This window comes from Colobus angolensis, unplaced genomic scaffold (assembly GCF_000951035.1).
Source record: "Colobus angolensis palliatus isolate OR3802 unplaced genomic scaffold, Cang.pa_1.0 Scaffold154, whole genome shotgun sequence".
Lineage (NCBI taxonomy): Eukaryota > Metazoa > Chordata > Mammalia > Primates > Cercopithecidae > Colobus > Colobus angolensis.
In genome coordinates, this window is record NW_012114644.1 from 5140215 (window position 1) to 5153660 (window position 13446).

The following is a 13446-nucleotide window of genomic DNA, read 5'->3' on the forward strand; positions in this document are numbered from 1 at the left end:
AAAAAAAAAAAAGAAGAAAAAGAAAAAAGTCATTAAATGGACAATCTCTCTCATTTACCCCACTCCCCACCCCTTAAGTGGTCCAGTATTATCTAGCTCCAGCTTGACTGCAACTTAAGGCCACCATACTTCCCTGGAAGATCCATTTAGGTTTCTTTGATCTCATTCCAGAATTTACCTATTCAAATGCAAGGAAGCATGACATCGTATCATTTTTCTTTCACACAAAAGTAACATATTATGAACACTACACGACTGCTTCCTTTCTTTCTTCCTGGCAAGCTTCCCCTAACAGAACTTAAGAAACACTCTCATTCTTTTTTTTTTTTTTTTGAGATGGAGTCTCTCTCTATTGCCCAGGCTCGAGTGCAGTGGCGAGCAATGTCAGCTGACTGCAGCCTTGCCTCCTGGGCTTAAGTGATCTTCCCACCTCAGCCTCCTGAGCAGCTGGGATTACAAGCATGCGCCACCATTCCTGTCTGGTTTTTGTATTTTTTTGTTTGTTTGTTTTGAGACGGAGTTTTGCTCTTGTTGCCCAGGCTGTAGTGCAATGGGGCAATCTCTGCTCACTGCAACCTCTGCCTCCTGGGCTTGAGCGGTTCTCCTGCCTCGGGCTCCCAAGTAGCTGGGAATACAGGTGCATGCTACCACTCCCGGCTAATTTTTTGTATTTAGTAGAGATGGGGTTTCACCATGTTGGTCAGGCTGGTCTTGAACTCCTGACCTCAAGTGATCTGCCTGCCTTGGCCTCCCAAAGTGCTGGCCGTGCCTGGCTTTCACTCTTTTTTTTTTTTTAACAGTTGTATGATACTCCATTTACATTTGTAGTTTATTTAAATAGCCTCCCACTGGTGAACACTTGGACTGTTCCACTGTTCTGCTATTACAAAATCACACACCAGGAAAATAAATCTTGCACTTTGTCTGTCACTTTGAATATTAGATCTGGGCTTTGAAGTGCTTAGCTGAAAAGGTGAGGAGTTGGATAAGAAGACACTGAAGTGTCCAGTCCTGGAGTTTTAATGTGAGATGGAAATGGCGAGAGGCCAGGGGTAAAGGTGGGCTCTGGGACCCTGTTGTCTATTGTCTGAATTTAGGTCTTGCCTCTTTTCCCAGAGTAACCTTTGACAAGCCACCTAACCCCTGTCCCTTGGCCTCAATCTCTCATTTGGTAAAATGGGGAAAAACGTTGGGTTGACCAGTCTTTTCTGGCTCTGATGTGGCCTCAGGGGTATGGAGACTTGGGGGCAGTCCAGAAAGGGACTCACGCATACACCCATCCCTGGTGGCACAGGTCTCGATTGTACGCAGCACGACCATCACCCTGACACCCAGCGCGGAAACAGATGTGTCCCTGGTCTACCGTGGCTTCATCTACCCAATGCTGCCTGGAGGGCCAGGTGGGCCAGGGTCTGAGGACGTGGCTGTGTGGGCCCGGGCCCAGCGCCTACACGTTCTGGCCCGGATGGCCCGTGGCCCTGACACAGAGAACATGGTGAGGCTGCCTGGGACATTCAGGGGGGTGTTTGTGGTAAATATGGGAGCTAGGGGTGTGGTACAGGGCATCTATGGTGATTTGAAGGTTCTGGGGGAGGACTGGGGAGAAATCAGAGGCAGGAGATGGATTTTTTTTTTCTTTTTTGTGAGGCAGTCTCACTGTGTTGTCCAGGCTGGAGTGCAATGGTGTGATCTCGACTTACTGCTACCTCCCCCTCCCAGGTTCAAGCAATTCTCCTGCCTCAGCCTCCTGAGTAGCTGGGATTACAGACATGCACCATCACGCCCGGCTAATTTTTTTGCATTTTAAGTAGAGATGGGGTTTCACTATGTTGGCCAGGCTGGTTTGGAACTCCTGACCTCAGATGATCTGCCTGCCTCAGCCTCCCAAAGTGCTGGGATTATAGGCATGAGCCACTGCGCCCGGCTGGGGATGGATCTTTAGTAGAGGAGGGAGGGTGCTGAGGTTTTCAATTGTGAGCAGAATTTGAGGGAAACTTTGAAGGAGATGAGGAAGGTCTGAGTCAGACCTGAAAGGCCCCTGAAGGCTGGGTGTGGAGGTATACACCTATAATCCCAGCCCTTTGGGAGGTAGGGGCAGGTGGATTGCCTGAACCCAGGAGTTTGGGACCAGCCTGGGAAACATGGTGAGACATCATCTATCCAAAAAATACAAAAATTAGCTGGCCATGGTGGCATGCACCTGTAGTCCCAGCTATTTGGGAGGCTGAGGTGGGAAGATCACTTGAACCTGGGAAGTTGAGGCTGCAGTGAGCCATGATCGTGTCACTGCACTCCAGCCTGGGTGACGGAATGAGACCCTGTCTCAAAAAAAAAAAAAGCCCCTGAGGAGGAGGAGGGTCCCTGGGGGTCTCACCTCGGAGGTTCTCAGGATCTAAGGAGCTCTGAGGCCCTCTTCTTAGGAGGGGGTGGGGTGCAGGGTGGGTTCAGAGGTACCAGGGGTCTGAGGAAGGAATGAGAAGGGTTCTGAGGCCCCTACCTGTCTGTCACTCACCCCTACCCCAGGAGGAGGTGGGGCGCTGGGTGGCTCATCAGGAGAAGGAGACGCGGCAGCTGCAGCGCCCTGGGTCTGCTCGCCTCTTCCCCCTGCCCGGGCGGGACCACAAGTATGCAGTAGAGATCCGGGGCCAGCTGAACGGCTCGGCAGGCCCTGGGCACAGCGAGCTCACTCTGCTGTGGGATCGGACTGGTGTGCCAGGAGGCAGCGTGAGTACCCAGGACCCACCTCCAACCCTAGCCACAGGCCCTAGCTTCAGATCACCTGGGCTTTCTGAACGCCAGGTCGCAAACTCTGAAATCCCTAGATTCTGGCCTCAGACTACTTAACTCTTGGCCTCTGAACTCTGAACCTCCCCTTGAACCCTGTGGCCCCTGACCTCTGCCCATAGACCCTGACCTGATCCCATAGTTTGACCCTCGTCTTCTGACTCCTCACCCTTGACCCTGCTGACCCTGACCTCTGCCCTCCATACTTTGACCTATAATAATCTCCAGATTCCTCCAGACCCTGGACCTCTACTGATTTCCTAAATCCTGACTTCCTGTGTGCCTGAGTTCTCAACCTGAGTTTCAAACCCTTACTTTCAGTTAGCCCCAGACTCTGACCCCTGCCCCAGACCTTGACTGCTGCCCCTCCTGTGACCCCTTCCCCAGGAGATCTCCTTCTTCTTCCTGGAGCCCTACCGCTCGTCGGCCTGCACCTCCTATTCCTCCTGCCTGGGCTGCTTGGCAGACCAGGGCTGTGGCTGGTGCCTGACCAGTGCCAGCTGCCACCTGCGCCAGGGTGGAGCCCACTGTGGGGATGACAGGGCTGGTGGGTCCCTGCTGGTGCTGGTGCCTACCCTCTGCCCACTCTGCGAGGAGCATCGGGACTGCCATGCCTGCACCCAGGTGCCTGTGGGACCACCAGGGGAGGTCACAAGGTGGAGGCAGCCAGAGCAGGCAACAGGCAGCCAAGGGAACCCCTGGTGGGGGGTGTGGGGGAAACAGCAAGGGCTTTTGTCATTCATCAGCAGAGCCTGGTGGGGAGGGTGAGATGGAGCTAGAGAGAGAGGCAGCTGGGAGTCAGGACTCTCCCTGTTGCAGGGGCCAGAGAATGCAACTCCATCCTTTTCCACTAACGGGGAGTTTCTCAGCACAGGCACTGGAGCCCAGGAGTGCCTTCAGGCCTGCCAGCTCCTAGTGATGTCAGGCAGCCCACAACACCCTGCTTCCTCTTGTTCCCTGGGAGGGTTTGTTTCCTTGTGAGTTAAGGCTCCAGGCTCTCAGTCCTTGCTCTGTCTCAAACAGTGAGGCTTTCTGTTTCTCTCCCCTCACCCCACCACCATCCAGGAGCTCAACAGAAGTCCCAGGATTGTACTTCAGTGGCTCTGATTGGGCCTTGTGCAGGCTCCTGGGCCAATGACTGGAGTAGAGGGGAGGGAATGTGGCCCCTTGCCCACCTCTGGATCCTGAGGATTGAATCAGCCCCACCCGGACCACACAGAAGGGGCGCTTGTTGCCCAAAAGAGAGAGTCGGTGCTGAGCAGGCAGAACTATGGGTGTCTGTGGCTGAAGGGAGGGGTCCAGAGACGCAGGCAGCTGGGGAGGGAGATGGCCTTGCAGGGACAGTCTGCGGGGTGGGGCAGGGGGTGGGATAGGCACTGGGATCCCAAAGGAGATGGCTGAGTGGGGTTTTGACTCCTCTGCCCAACTGACCCCCAGGACCCCTTCTGTGAGTGGCATCAGAGCACCAACCGCAAAGGAGACGCGGCATGCAGCCGGCGGGGCCGGGGTCGGGGTGCCATAAAGAGTCCAGAGGAGTGTCCCCCACTCTGCAACCAGTGAGTCTGACTGGGTCCAGGGAGTGGGTGGGTGGATGTGCCCGTGGATGTGGGCTGGCTGTGGAGTGACCTGGCCACTCGCTCCCCGCCCCAGGCGACTGACCTGTGAGGACTGCCTGGCCAACTCGAGCCAGTGCGCCTGGTGCCAGTCCACCCACACCTGCTTCCTGTTTGCCGCCTACCTGGCCCGGTACCCACATGGGGGCTGTCGAGGCTGGGATGACAGGTACGGTCCCTGGGGCAGGGTTAACAGAGGAAGATCCCCACCAGCAAGGGGCCGGGGCTCTGACCCCACCCCTGCCATCCTGCAGTGTGCACTCGGAGCCACGGTGCCGGAGCTGCGATGGCTTCCTGACCTGCCACGAGTGTCTGCAGAGCCACGAGTGTGGCTGGTGTGGCAATGAGGACAACCCCACACTGGGACGGTGAGCCCAGGCGGGCGGGTGGGCAGGGTGCCCGGCTGTGTCCTTCCTCCATGACCGGTCATTCTAATAGCCTCTTTGCTTCTCTGCCCTCTTGCCCTGACCCCATCCCATGGCCACCTTCCCTTTTCCGTATTGTTTTTCTGGTGTTTATTTTACTCTCCTGCTCTTTTTTCTCAATTTTTCCTCCTTTGCTGGGTCTCCGCGACTCGTTTTCTTTCTCCTTGTCTGTTTCTGTCTCTCTGCTCTCCTTTTCACTGCATCTCCGTCTATGTCTCTCTTCTGTCTTCCAAAATTGTTTTTGTCTTCGACTTCTCCTGGTTTCTCTGTCTCTCTTTCCAAATCTATATTTTCGTCCCTCTCCTTGCGATTGGCCTCCTCTCTCCCTGTCACTGTTTCTATGTATGGCTCCTGTTTCTGTGTTGTCCCCTGCTTCTTCACTCTCTCACCCCACAGGTGCCTACAGGGGGACTTCTCGGGGCCCCTCGGTGGGGGTAACTGCTCCCTGTGGGTGGGGGAGGGCCTGGGGCTTCCCGTGGCCCTCCCTGCCCGCTGGGCATATGCCCGCTGTCCTGACGTGGATGAGTGTCGCCTGGGCCTGGCCCGGTGCCATCCGCGGGCGACCTGCCTGAACACGCCCCTCAGCTACGAGTGTCACTGCCAGCGGGGCTACCAGGGTGATGGCATCTCACACTGCAACCGCACGTGAGTGAGGCGGGGGTTGCTATGGAGATGTTGCCCCAGGCTGGGGCACATGGAGGTGGAGGGAGGAAGCCATCATGGCACTGGGTCCCTTCCTGTGGAACCAGCATCCCCAGTTAGCCAGGGATTTACCTTGCACACTAGGTCCTCGTTAGAGTGACAGGGTCCCCAGTGTAACCCTGGTTACCATGGAAACAGGGCACCCATAGGCTGTGGGCCATAGTCTTCAGCGTTGCCATGGAGGCAGAGGACGTAGTTGAAAGAGGTTTTCACAGTGGTGCTATGTGGTTGCTATAGAGACAGGCGTGGTGATGCATGGAGTTACCTTGGAGACAGGGTCACCCACGTAGCGCAAAACCATGGAAACAGCCAGTGGCTTTGATGGTGTCATGAGGTGGGTGGAGGTGATGAGGTGCTTTAGGGGCTCTGGGCCTGCCTGGCGCTTTCCCCACCCCCAACACGGCCCCTCAGGTGCTTGGAGGACTGTGGCCATGGTGTGTGCAGCGGCCCCCCGGACTTCACCTGCGTGTGTGACCTGGGCTGGACATCAGACCTGCCCCCGCCCACACCCGCCCCGGGTCCCCCAGCCCCCCGCTGCTCCCGGGACTGTGGCTGCAGCTTCCACAGCCACTGCCGCAAGCGGGGCCCTGGCTTCTGCGACGAGTGCCAGGGTGAGCAGCCCTCGTCCCAGCCCCAGCCTGGACCCAGGGAGCCTCCTCCCTTCTTGGGGCTCCAGCTTGCTGTTCTTGGAGGAGGCCTCAGTGTCCCCTCATGCAGCTCTGGGTCCCCTGCCCCATTGCTGTTCCTGACTCAAACAGGTTTCAGTGCCACCCGTCACTCTGGCTGGGCTTCACTTCCCCCTCTTGGGACTCGCTGTTTACCCTGATCTGGGCCTTGGTTTCCCACCTTTGAAGCAGCTGGGTGGGGTCAGGGTTTAGCTGACCCAGTAGGCCTGGGCCTGTTTCCACCCTTGACTTGACTCTGTCCCACCTGCTGGGGCCTCCACAGACTGGACATGGGGAGAGCACTGCGAACGATGCCGGCCTGGCAGCTTTGGCAACGCCACGGGCTCTCGGGGCTGCCGGCCCTGCCAGTGCAATGGGCACGGGGACCCACGCCGTGGCCACTGCGACAACCTCAGTGGGCTCTGCTTCTGCCAGGACCACACCGAGGGTGCCCACTGCCAGCTCTGCTCCCCAGGCTATTATGGGGATCCCCGGTGAGCCAGTGGGCCAGCCAGGGCTAGGTAGGGTGTGCTTGGGGATACAGTAGGGAGGGGCAGGACTGGTCTGACACTGGCTCTTCTCCATCTCCCCAGGGCCGGTGGTTCCTGCTTCCGGGAGTGTGGAGGTCGCGCCCTCCTCACCAATGTGTCCTCAGTGGCACTGGGCTCACGCCGGGTCGGGGGGCTGCTGCCTCCAGGTGGCGGGGCTGCGAGAGCCGGGCCTGGCCTGTCCTATTGTGTGTGGGTTGTCTCAGCCACTGAGGAGCTACAGCCCTGTGCTCCCGGAACCCTCTGTCCCCCACTCACCCTCACCTTCTCCCCCGACAGCAGCACCCCCTGCACGGTGAGCACTGAGAAAACAAGGGTTCAGGCCCATGAGCCAGAACCATGTCCCCTGACCCAGCCTGCATCCCTAGATCCTGACCCCAGTGTTGCTTGTTTGTTTGTTTGGTTGTTTTTTGTTTTTTTAATCCTTCAAAACCCAAACTCCTCCTCAGATCCCCAGCGCTTTGTTCCTAGGCCCACAGACAGACCCTCCCATTTCCCAGATAGCTTCCTATTTCCTCAACTCCCATCTCCAGTTCTCCAGATCCTCAATCTCCCCATTCCCAGACCAGGAATGGTAAATTGTTACACCTTGTGCACCAACTCTGATTGAGTCAGCACCTGGTACTGACTGCCAGGAGCTGCATGTGGAGAAAGAGGCTTAATGCAAGAGGTGCCTGATAGATGAGCCATGTCTACTTTGGACACAGGAAGGGGAGTGGTTGCCTCCCTGCCATTGTTTGACAGTCTCCCCTGGATGTTCAAACAGCCCATTTCCCAGTCTCAGATTGCCTCCCCTCTTGAACCTCTCCTTCTCCCAGACTCCAGGTGCCCTTGTTCTCATCCTCATTGTCTCCTAATCCTCAATTCTGCACCCCTCTAGCTGAGCTACGTCCTGGCCTTTGATGGATTCCCACGCTTCCTGGACACTGGTGTTGTCCAGTCAGACCGCAGCCTCATAGCTGCCTTCTGCGGCCAGCGACGGGACAGACCCCTCACTGTTCAGGCTCTGTCTGGTACGGGGGCTAGGGGAAGTGGGACCTCTTAGTCCTGGGCTATGTATCCCTTGCCCCCGAACTCATCACCTGAAGTGGGCACAGGACCCAGGTCTGCCACTGCTTGTGGGGTGATGTAGTCCCTCACCGTCTCTGGACCTCCTTGTCCTTAGTTGAGAGGAAAATAGGATTGTGCTAGCTGAGCTATATCTGCAGAGAGAAAGGCTGAATGAGACATGTCTCTGGGGCACATAGAATGTGGCTGGTGTGAGGACCCCACACCACCCACTCTTTCCAGCTAGTCTGGAGTGTGGTAGCGCAATCTCAACTCACTGCAACTTCTGCCTCCCGGGCTCCAGTGATTCTCCTGCCTCAGCCTCGCAAGTAGCTGGGATTACAGGCATATGTCACCATGCCTGGCTACTTTTTGTATTTTTAGTAGAGATGGGGTTTCACCATGTTGGACAGCCTGGTCTTGAACTCCTGACCTCAAGTGATTCGCCCACCTTGGCCTCCCAAAGTGCTGGGATTACAGGCATAAGCCACCGCGCCCGGCCTATATATATAACTTTATTGAGGCATATTTTATATATAGTAACATATCAAGTAATTCCTGTCCCACCCGCCCCTAAATCACTATCTTTTCTAAAGAGATCCAGTCTTATGTAAGGGCAGTAGGAGTTGTAGAACGTTTGGAGCTTGCTGAGGACAGGGCCCGATTCACGTTTTGAGGATCACTGGGCCACCATGAGTGGGGAGTGTAGGCAGCCAGGAGGACCAGTAGGGGATGGGTACCAGTGTCCAGGTGGGACGGGACTTGGGCTTGGATAGCAGCTCAGGAGGTAGCTATCAGTTGGTGAGAGATTTAGGCTTGAAGATCAATCTTGATGGGTTGGCCGAGGGAGGGGTGCAGACTGGTTCATCCTGGTGATGATTATGAATAATATGGTGCCTTCCTTCCCTGCCCAGTCACACTGGGTTTTCTCAGCATCTGGGGTTGGATGGGGCCAGGAGCGTGGCTTTGCTGCCAGCCTCTGGCCTCTCTCCCCACAGGGCTGCTGGTGCTGCACTGGGAGGCCAATGGCTCCTCATCCTGGGGCTTCAATGCTTCGGTGGGCTCCGCCCGCTGTGGGTCAGGGGGCCCTGGGAGCTGCCCAGTCCCCCAGGAATGCGTGCCCCAGGACGGTGCTGCAGGTGCGGGGCTCTGCCGATGTCCTCAAGGCTGGGCTGGCCCACACTGCCGGATGGCTCTGTGTCCTGAGAACTGCAATGCCCACACTGGGGCAGGAACTTGTAACCAGGTACAGGTGGGAGAGGTCAAGCCTGGTGGGACAGGGCTGGTGATCAGGGCTCCCCTGAGTCCCTCGTCATCCCCCAGAGCCTGGGTGTGTGCATCTGTGCCGAAGGCTTCGGGGGCCCTGACTGCGCCACCAAGTTGGATGGCGGGCAGCTGGTCTGGGAGACCCTCATGGACAGCCGCCTCTCAGCCGTGAGTTGCGGGTACCCGCTGTCTAGGGATGGTTGCCCCCAGGTCGTTCTCCCACCTCCACTCCTGGTACCACCCCTACACCCTACACCCAGGCCTGGCACTTCGTCCTGACCCTAGCCTGATCCCTGACGTCCCCACCCACCCCTAGGACACTGCCAGCCGCTTCCTGCACCGCCTGGGCCACACCATGGTGGAGGGACCTGATGCCACCTTGTGGATGTTTGGGGGCCTGGGCCTGCCCCAGGGGCTGCTGGGAAACCTGTACAGGTGAGGACTGCCCTAGGCAGGTGGGATTCGCAAATGAGAGAAGGTCACCTCGGGATGCTAAGAGTCACCTCAGAGGAGTGCAGAAAAGCCTCTAAGGTAAAGGACAGCCCAAAGGATGCTGGGACAGTTGTCACAGGAGGCTCACCCGGGGACACTTGGTGACCAGGGTACTTCTTTAGGTGATGCTACCCCAGGGAATGGTGAGAGGACTGTCATAGGAAGGTCACCCCACGGGATGCAGGGACATCTGTCAGGCAGGGTCACCTTGAAGGATGCTGAGATGACTATAATGCGGCAGCTTTTTTGCACCCTGGCCCCAGGTACTCAGTGAGTGAGCGGCGGTGGACACAGATGCTGGCGGGAGCTGAGGACGGGGGCCCAGGCCCATCGCCCCGCTCCTTCCATGCAGCTGCGTATGTGCCCGCTGGCCGTGGCGCCATGTATCTGCTGGGGGGACTCACCGCTGGGGGTGTCACCCGTGATTTCTGGGTCCTCAACCTCACCACCCTGCAATGGCGGCAGGAGAAGGTGAGCAACTCTCCCCAGCCCACTCCCCAGCCCTTCTGCTGGGCCCTGACAGAGACAGCTGTGGTAGCTCCTGCCAGCTTCACCCCCAGAGGAAACAGAAGCCCTGGACTTGAATTTCCTCGGCCATCTTGGGGCACACTGTTGTCCCGAGCCAGTCCTGGGCTGGGACACAGCTTCACTCAGCAGCAGAGAGAGACCAGGGGAGCAAGGGCTTCCCAAAGCCACACTTCCCAAAGCCACACCAGGCTTGGGCAGGTGGAAATGCCAAGGGGCCCACTGTGCACCTGCCAGGACCCAGGCTGGTCTGACTGGCCCCTGGGGGGTCACTCCTTCCTTAGTACTTCAGGGAGGACTCTGGGGGGCTGAGGATCGCTTCTACCCACAAGGTGACCCCTGACCTCTAGCCCCATCAGTGACCTTGGCCCTCCATCCCTCAGGCCCCCCAGACCGTGGAGCTGCCAGCCGTTGCTGGTCACACCCTTACTGCCCGCCGAGGCCTATCTCTGCTCCTGGTGGGCGGTTATTCCCCGGAAAATGGCTTCAACCAGCAGTTGCTTGAGTACCAGCTGGCGACCGGCACCTGGGTGTCAGGAGCCCAGAGCGGGACGCCCCCCACAGGTGGGGCTGGGGACCGGGAGGGGACAGCTCCCATGGACCTCCCGGGCATCCAGGCTTCCCGTGGGCTCTCCGTCCACTCCTGTGTTCTGTGGCCACCTGTTTCCCTCTCTTTCCTGCCCCCACGCAGATACTCAGGACCCCCTCTTGAATGCTCATGTTCTCTCTCTGTCCTTCCCAGACTCCATAATTAACTGCCCACTCCTGGCCACATGTGGCCACCATCCCCCGCCCCCAGGCTCTGAGCTCCCTGCTCCTCAGGGTTTCTTCCTCAATCTCACCTGCTTTCTTTGATCACTGTCCCCTAGACATTCTGGATGCCCTGTCTCCCTCCCGAGAGCCTGGTACAACTTCCTGCCAGTTGAGGACTCCCTTCTCTTTCCCAGAGTCTCTAGTGATTGTTCAAACCCAAGTGAGAGGGACAGGTGGAGAGGGGCTCCCAGGCCTCCAGCCTCAGTGGTCACTGAACAGGGGGACCGGGAGGTCAGCGGGATCAGTGCTGTTGTCACCCCCTCCCCCAGCCTGTCACCCTGCCCCCCACCAGGTCTCTACGGTCACTCTGCCGTCTACCATGAGGCCACCGACTCTCTCTACGTGTTTGGGGGGTTCCGATTCCATGTGGAGCTGGCGGCCCCATCCCCCGAGCTCTACTCCCTGCACTGTCCTGACCGCACCTGGAGCCTGCTGGCCCCTTCTCAGGGGGCAAAGGTCAGGAAAAGAGGCCCAGACCCATGGGTGTATGGGGCAGGAGGGAGGGGCCCTCTTTCCCTGTGCCCCAGGGACTGGCTCCATCCCGGATTCCTGCTTCCCCTCCTTTCTGTGTTCCCTAACTAAGCTGATACCCCCACATCTCCCCTGCTTCCATTCCTGATTTGGAGGAGAGAACCCGAGGCCGGGAGGTCAGAGGCATGAGCTCTGCCCAGCTCTGTCCTGACTTGGTGTGGCCCCGGCAGGCCCTTTCCCCGTCCTGGGTTTTTCCACTCATACAAAGCAGGACCGAGGCTCCCTGCTCTTTCTGCCTTCAAGGCCAAGGAGAATGTGTGTGGGAGGGCAGGGAGCCCTGTCTGCACTGGTTAAGAGGCTGGTGGTTTCAGTCTACACGTTTCCAAGCCCGTCTTGGGGGCAAGGGGCTAGAAGCAAGAGACTTGAGCCTCACCCCCAGGATGCCCCCACTGTCTCTAGGGAGACTGTGTGAGGAATGTGGGTGGCTCATCTCAAGGGGTCTGGGCTAAGTTCCTAGGGAGCAGCCTGGGTCATGGGGGTTCCGGGAACTCAGGAAGGAGATGGTTCTGTGGGCTGCTCTTGCCGGCACAGGAGGTTTCCTGGAGGAAATCTCACCTTACCTAAAGGAAGTGAAATTTGATGAGAGTTAGGATTGGGTGGGCTGTGGGGGGCAGGTAGAGAAGTACAGGGGTGACTGGAGGGCTGAGAGGGAGCAGAGGACAGCTCTGACAGGCTGTCCTTCCCGCCCCCCCACCCCGTCTCCCCAACAGCCCCGTCCCCGGCTTTTCCATGCCTCAGCCCTGTTAGGGGACACCATGGTGGTTCTTGGGGGGCGCTCGGACCCTGACGAGTTCAGCAGCGACGTTCTGCTCTACCAAGTCAACTGCAATACCTGGCTTCTGCCCGACCTCACCCGTAAGTCCCCATTGTGGCTCCCAGGAGGCTGAGGGACATTCAGGAGGAGCCCCATACCCGTCCTGGGACTCTCACTCCTCAGGAGTCACTGGGCCCCTGTAGACCCACTGGCAGAGCTCCTTTCCTTCTGTATTATCTAAACACCAGGAGATGCTCTCCTTCCTTTTTATTTCCTTAGAGAAGTTTATTTTTTATTCTGACTGTAAAAGTAACAATGTTCACTGTATATAATTTGTAAAATAGGAAGGAAAAAAACACCCATAATCCCCCTCTCTAGAGACAACCACTGTTAGACATGGGGGTGTTTTCTGCCAGTCTTTGCTGTTCATAGGTTAGAAGTATGCCTGTCACTTGCCTTTTTATTTCAATGTTGTGAGTGACTATTGTTTTTTTTTTTTTTTTTTTTTTTTTTTGAGACGGAGTCTCGCTCTGTCGCCCAGGCTGGAGTGCAGTGGCCGGATCTCAGCTCACTGCAAGCTCCACCTCCCGGGTTTACGCCATTCTCCTGCCTCAGCCTCCCGAGTAGCTGGGACTACAGGCACCCGCCACCTCGCCTGGCTAGTTTTTTGTATTTTTTAGTAGAGACGGGGTTTCACTGTGTTAGCCAGGATGGTCTCGATCTCCTGACCTCGTGATCCGCCCATCTCGGCCTCCCAAAGTGCTGGGATTACAGGCTTGAGCCACCGCGCCCGGCCGTGAGTGACTATTGTGAGTGTGCTTCTGGGTCTGTCTTCTTTTATTTTTGCTTCTCTCTCTGATCCTTTGTCTCTTTTTCTGTTTTTGTTAGAGGCAGAGTCTCACTTTGTTACCCAGGCTGGAGTACAGTAATGCTATCTTGGCTCACTGTAGCATCTGTCTTCCAGCCTCAAGCAAGCAATCCTCCCTCCTCAGCCTCCCGAGTAGCTGAGACTACAGGCACGCCACCAGGCCTGAATAATTTTTTTTTTTTTTTTGTAGAGACAAGTTTTTGCTGTGTTGTCCAGGCTGTTCTTGAACTCCTGGGCCCAAGCAGTCTACCTGCCCCAGCCTCCCAAAGTGCTGGGATTTAATTCCCTTTTTCTCTTAATCTGTCTTTTCCACTACTTCATGTCTCTCTCTCTCTCAGTTTTGTTTTTGAGGATTTAAAAAAATTGAGGTGAAAGTCGCATAACATAAAATTAACCTTTTTTTTTTTTTTTTT

At 56.9% G+C, this 13446-nt stretch overlaps 1 protein-coding gene across 1 annotated transcript in view; it reads left to right on the forward strand.

The window, feature by feature from the left end:
* MEGF8 (multiple EGF-like-domains 8) overlaps positions 1-13446 on the forward strand; it is a 56856-nt gene that overhangs the window by 20755 nt on the left and 22655 nt on the right. The window contains 20 exon segments of the mRNA XM_011936547.1: positions 1295-1495; positions 2524-2724; positions 3172-3408; positions 4222-4340; positions 4435-4566; positions 4652-4765; positions 5219-5467; positions 5936-6135; positions 6473-6683; positions 6783-7032; positions 7618-7750; positions 8783-9030; positions 9108-9218; positions 9367-9485; positions 9806-10013; positions 10451-10631; positions 11173-11336; positions 11811-11840; positions 11843-11980; positions 12122-12266. Of these exon segments, the coding sequence (XP_011791937.1) occupies positions 1295-1495; positions 2524-2724; positions 3172-3408; positions 4222-4340; positions 4435-4566; positions 4652-4765; positions 5219-5467; positions 5936-6135; positions 6473-6683; positions 6783-7032; positions 7618-7750; positions 8783-9030; positions 9108-9218; positions 9367-9485; positions 9806-10013; positions 10451-10631; positions 11173-11336; positions 11811-11840; positions 11843-11980; positions 12122-12266 (3391 nt within the window).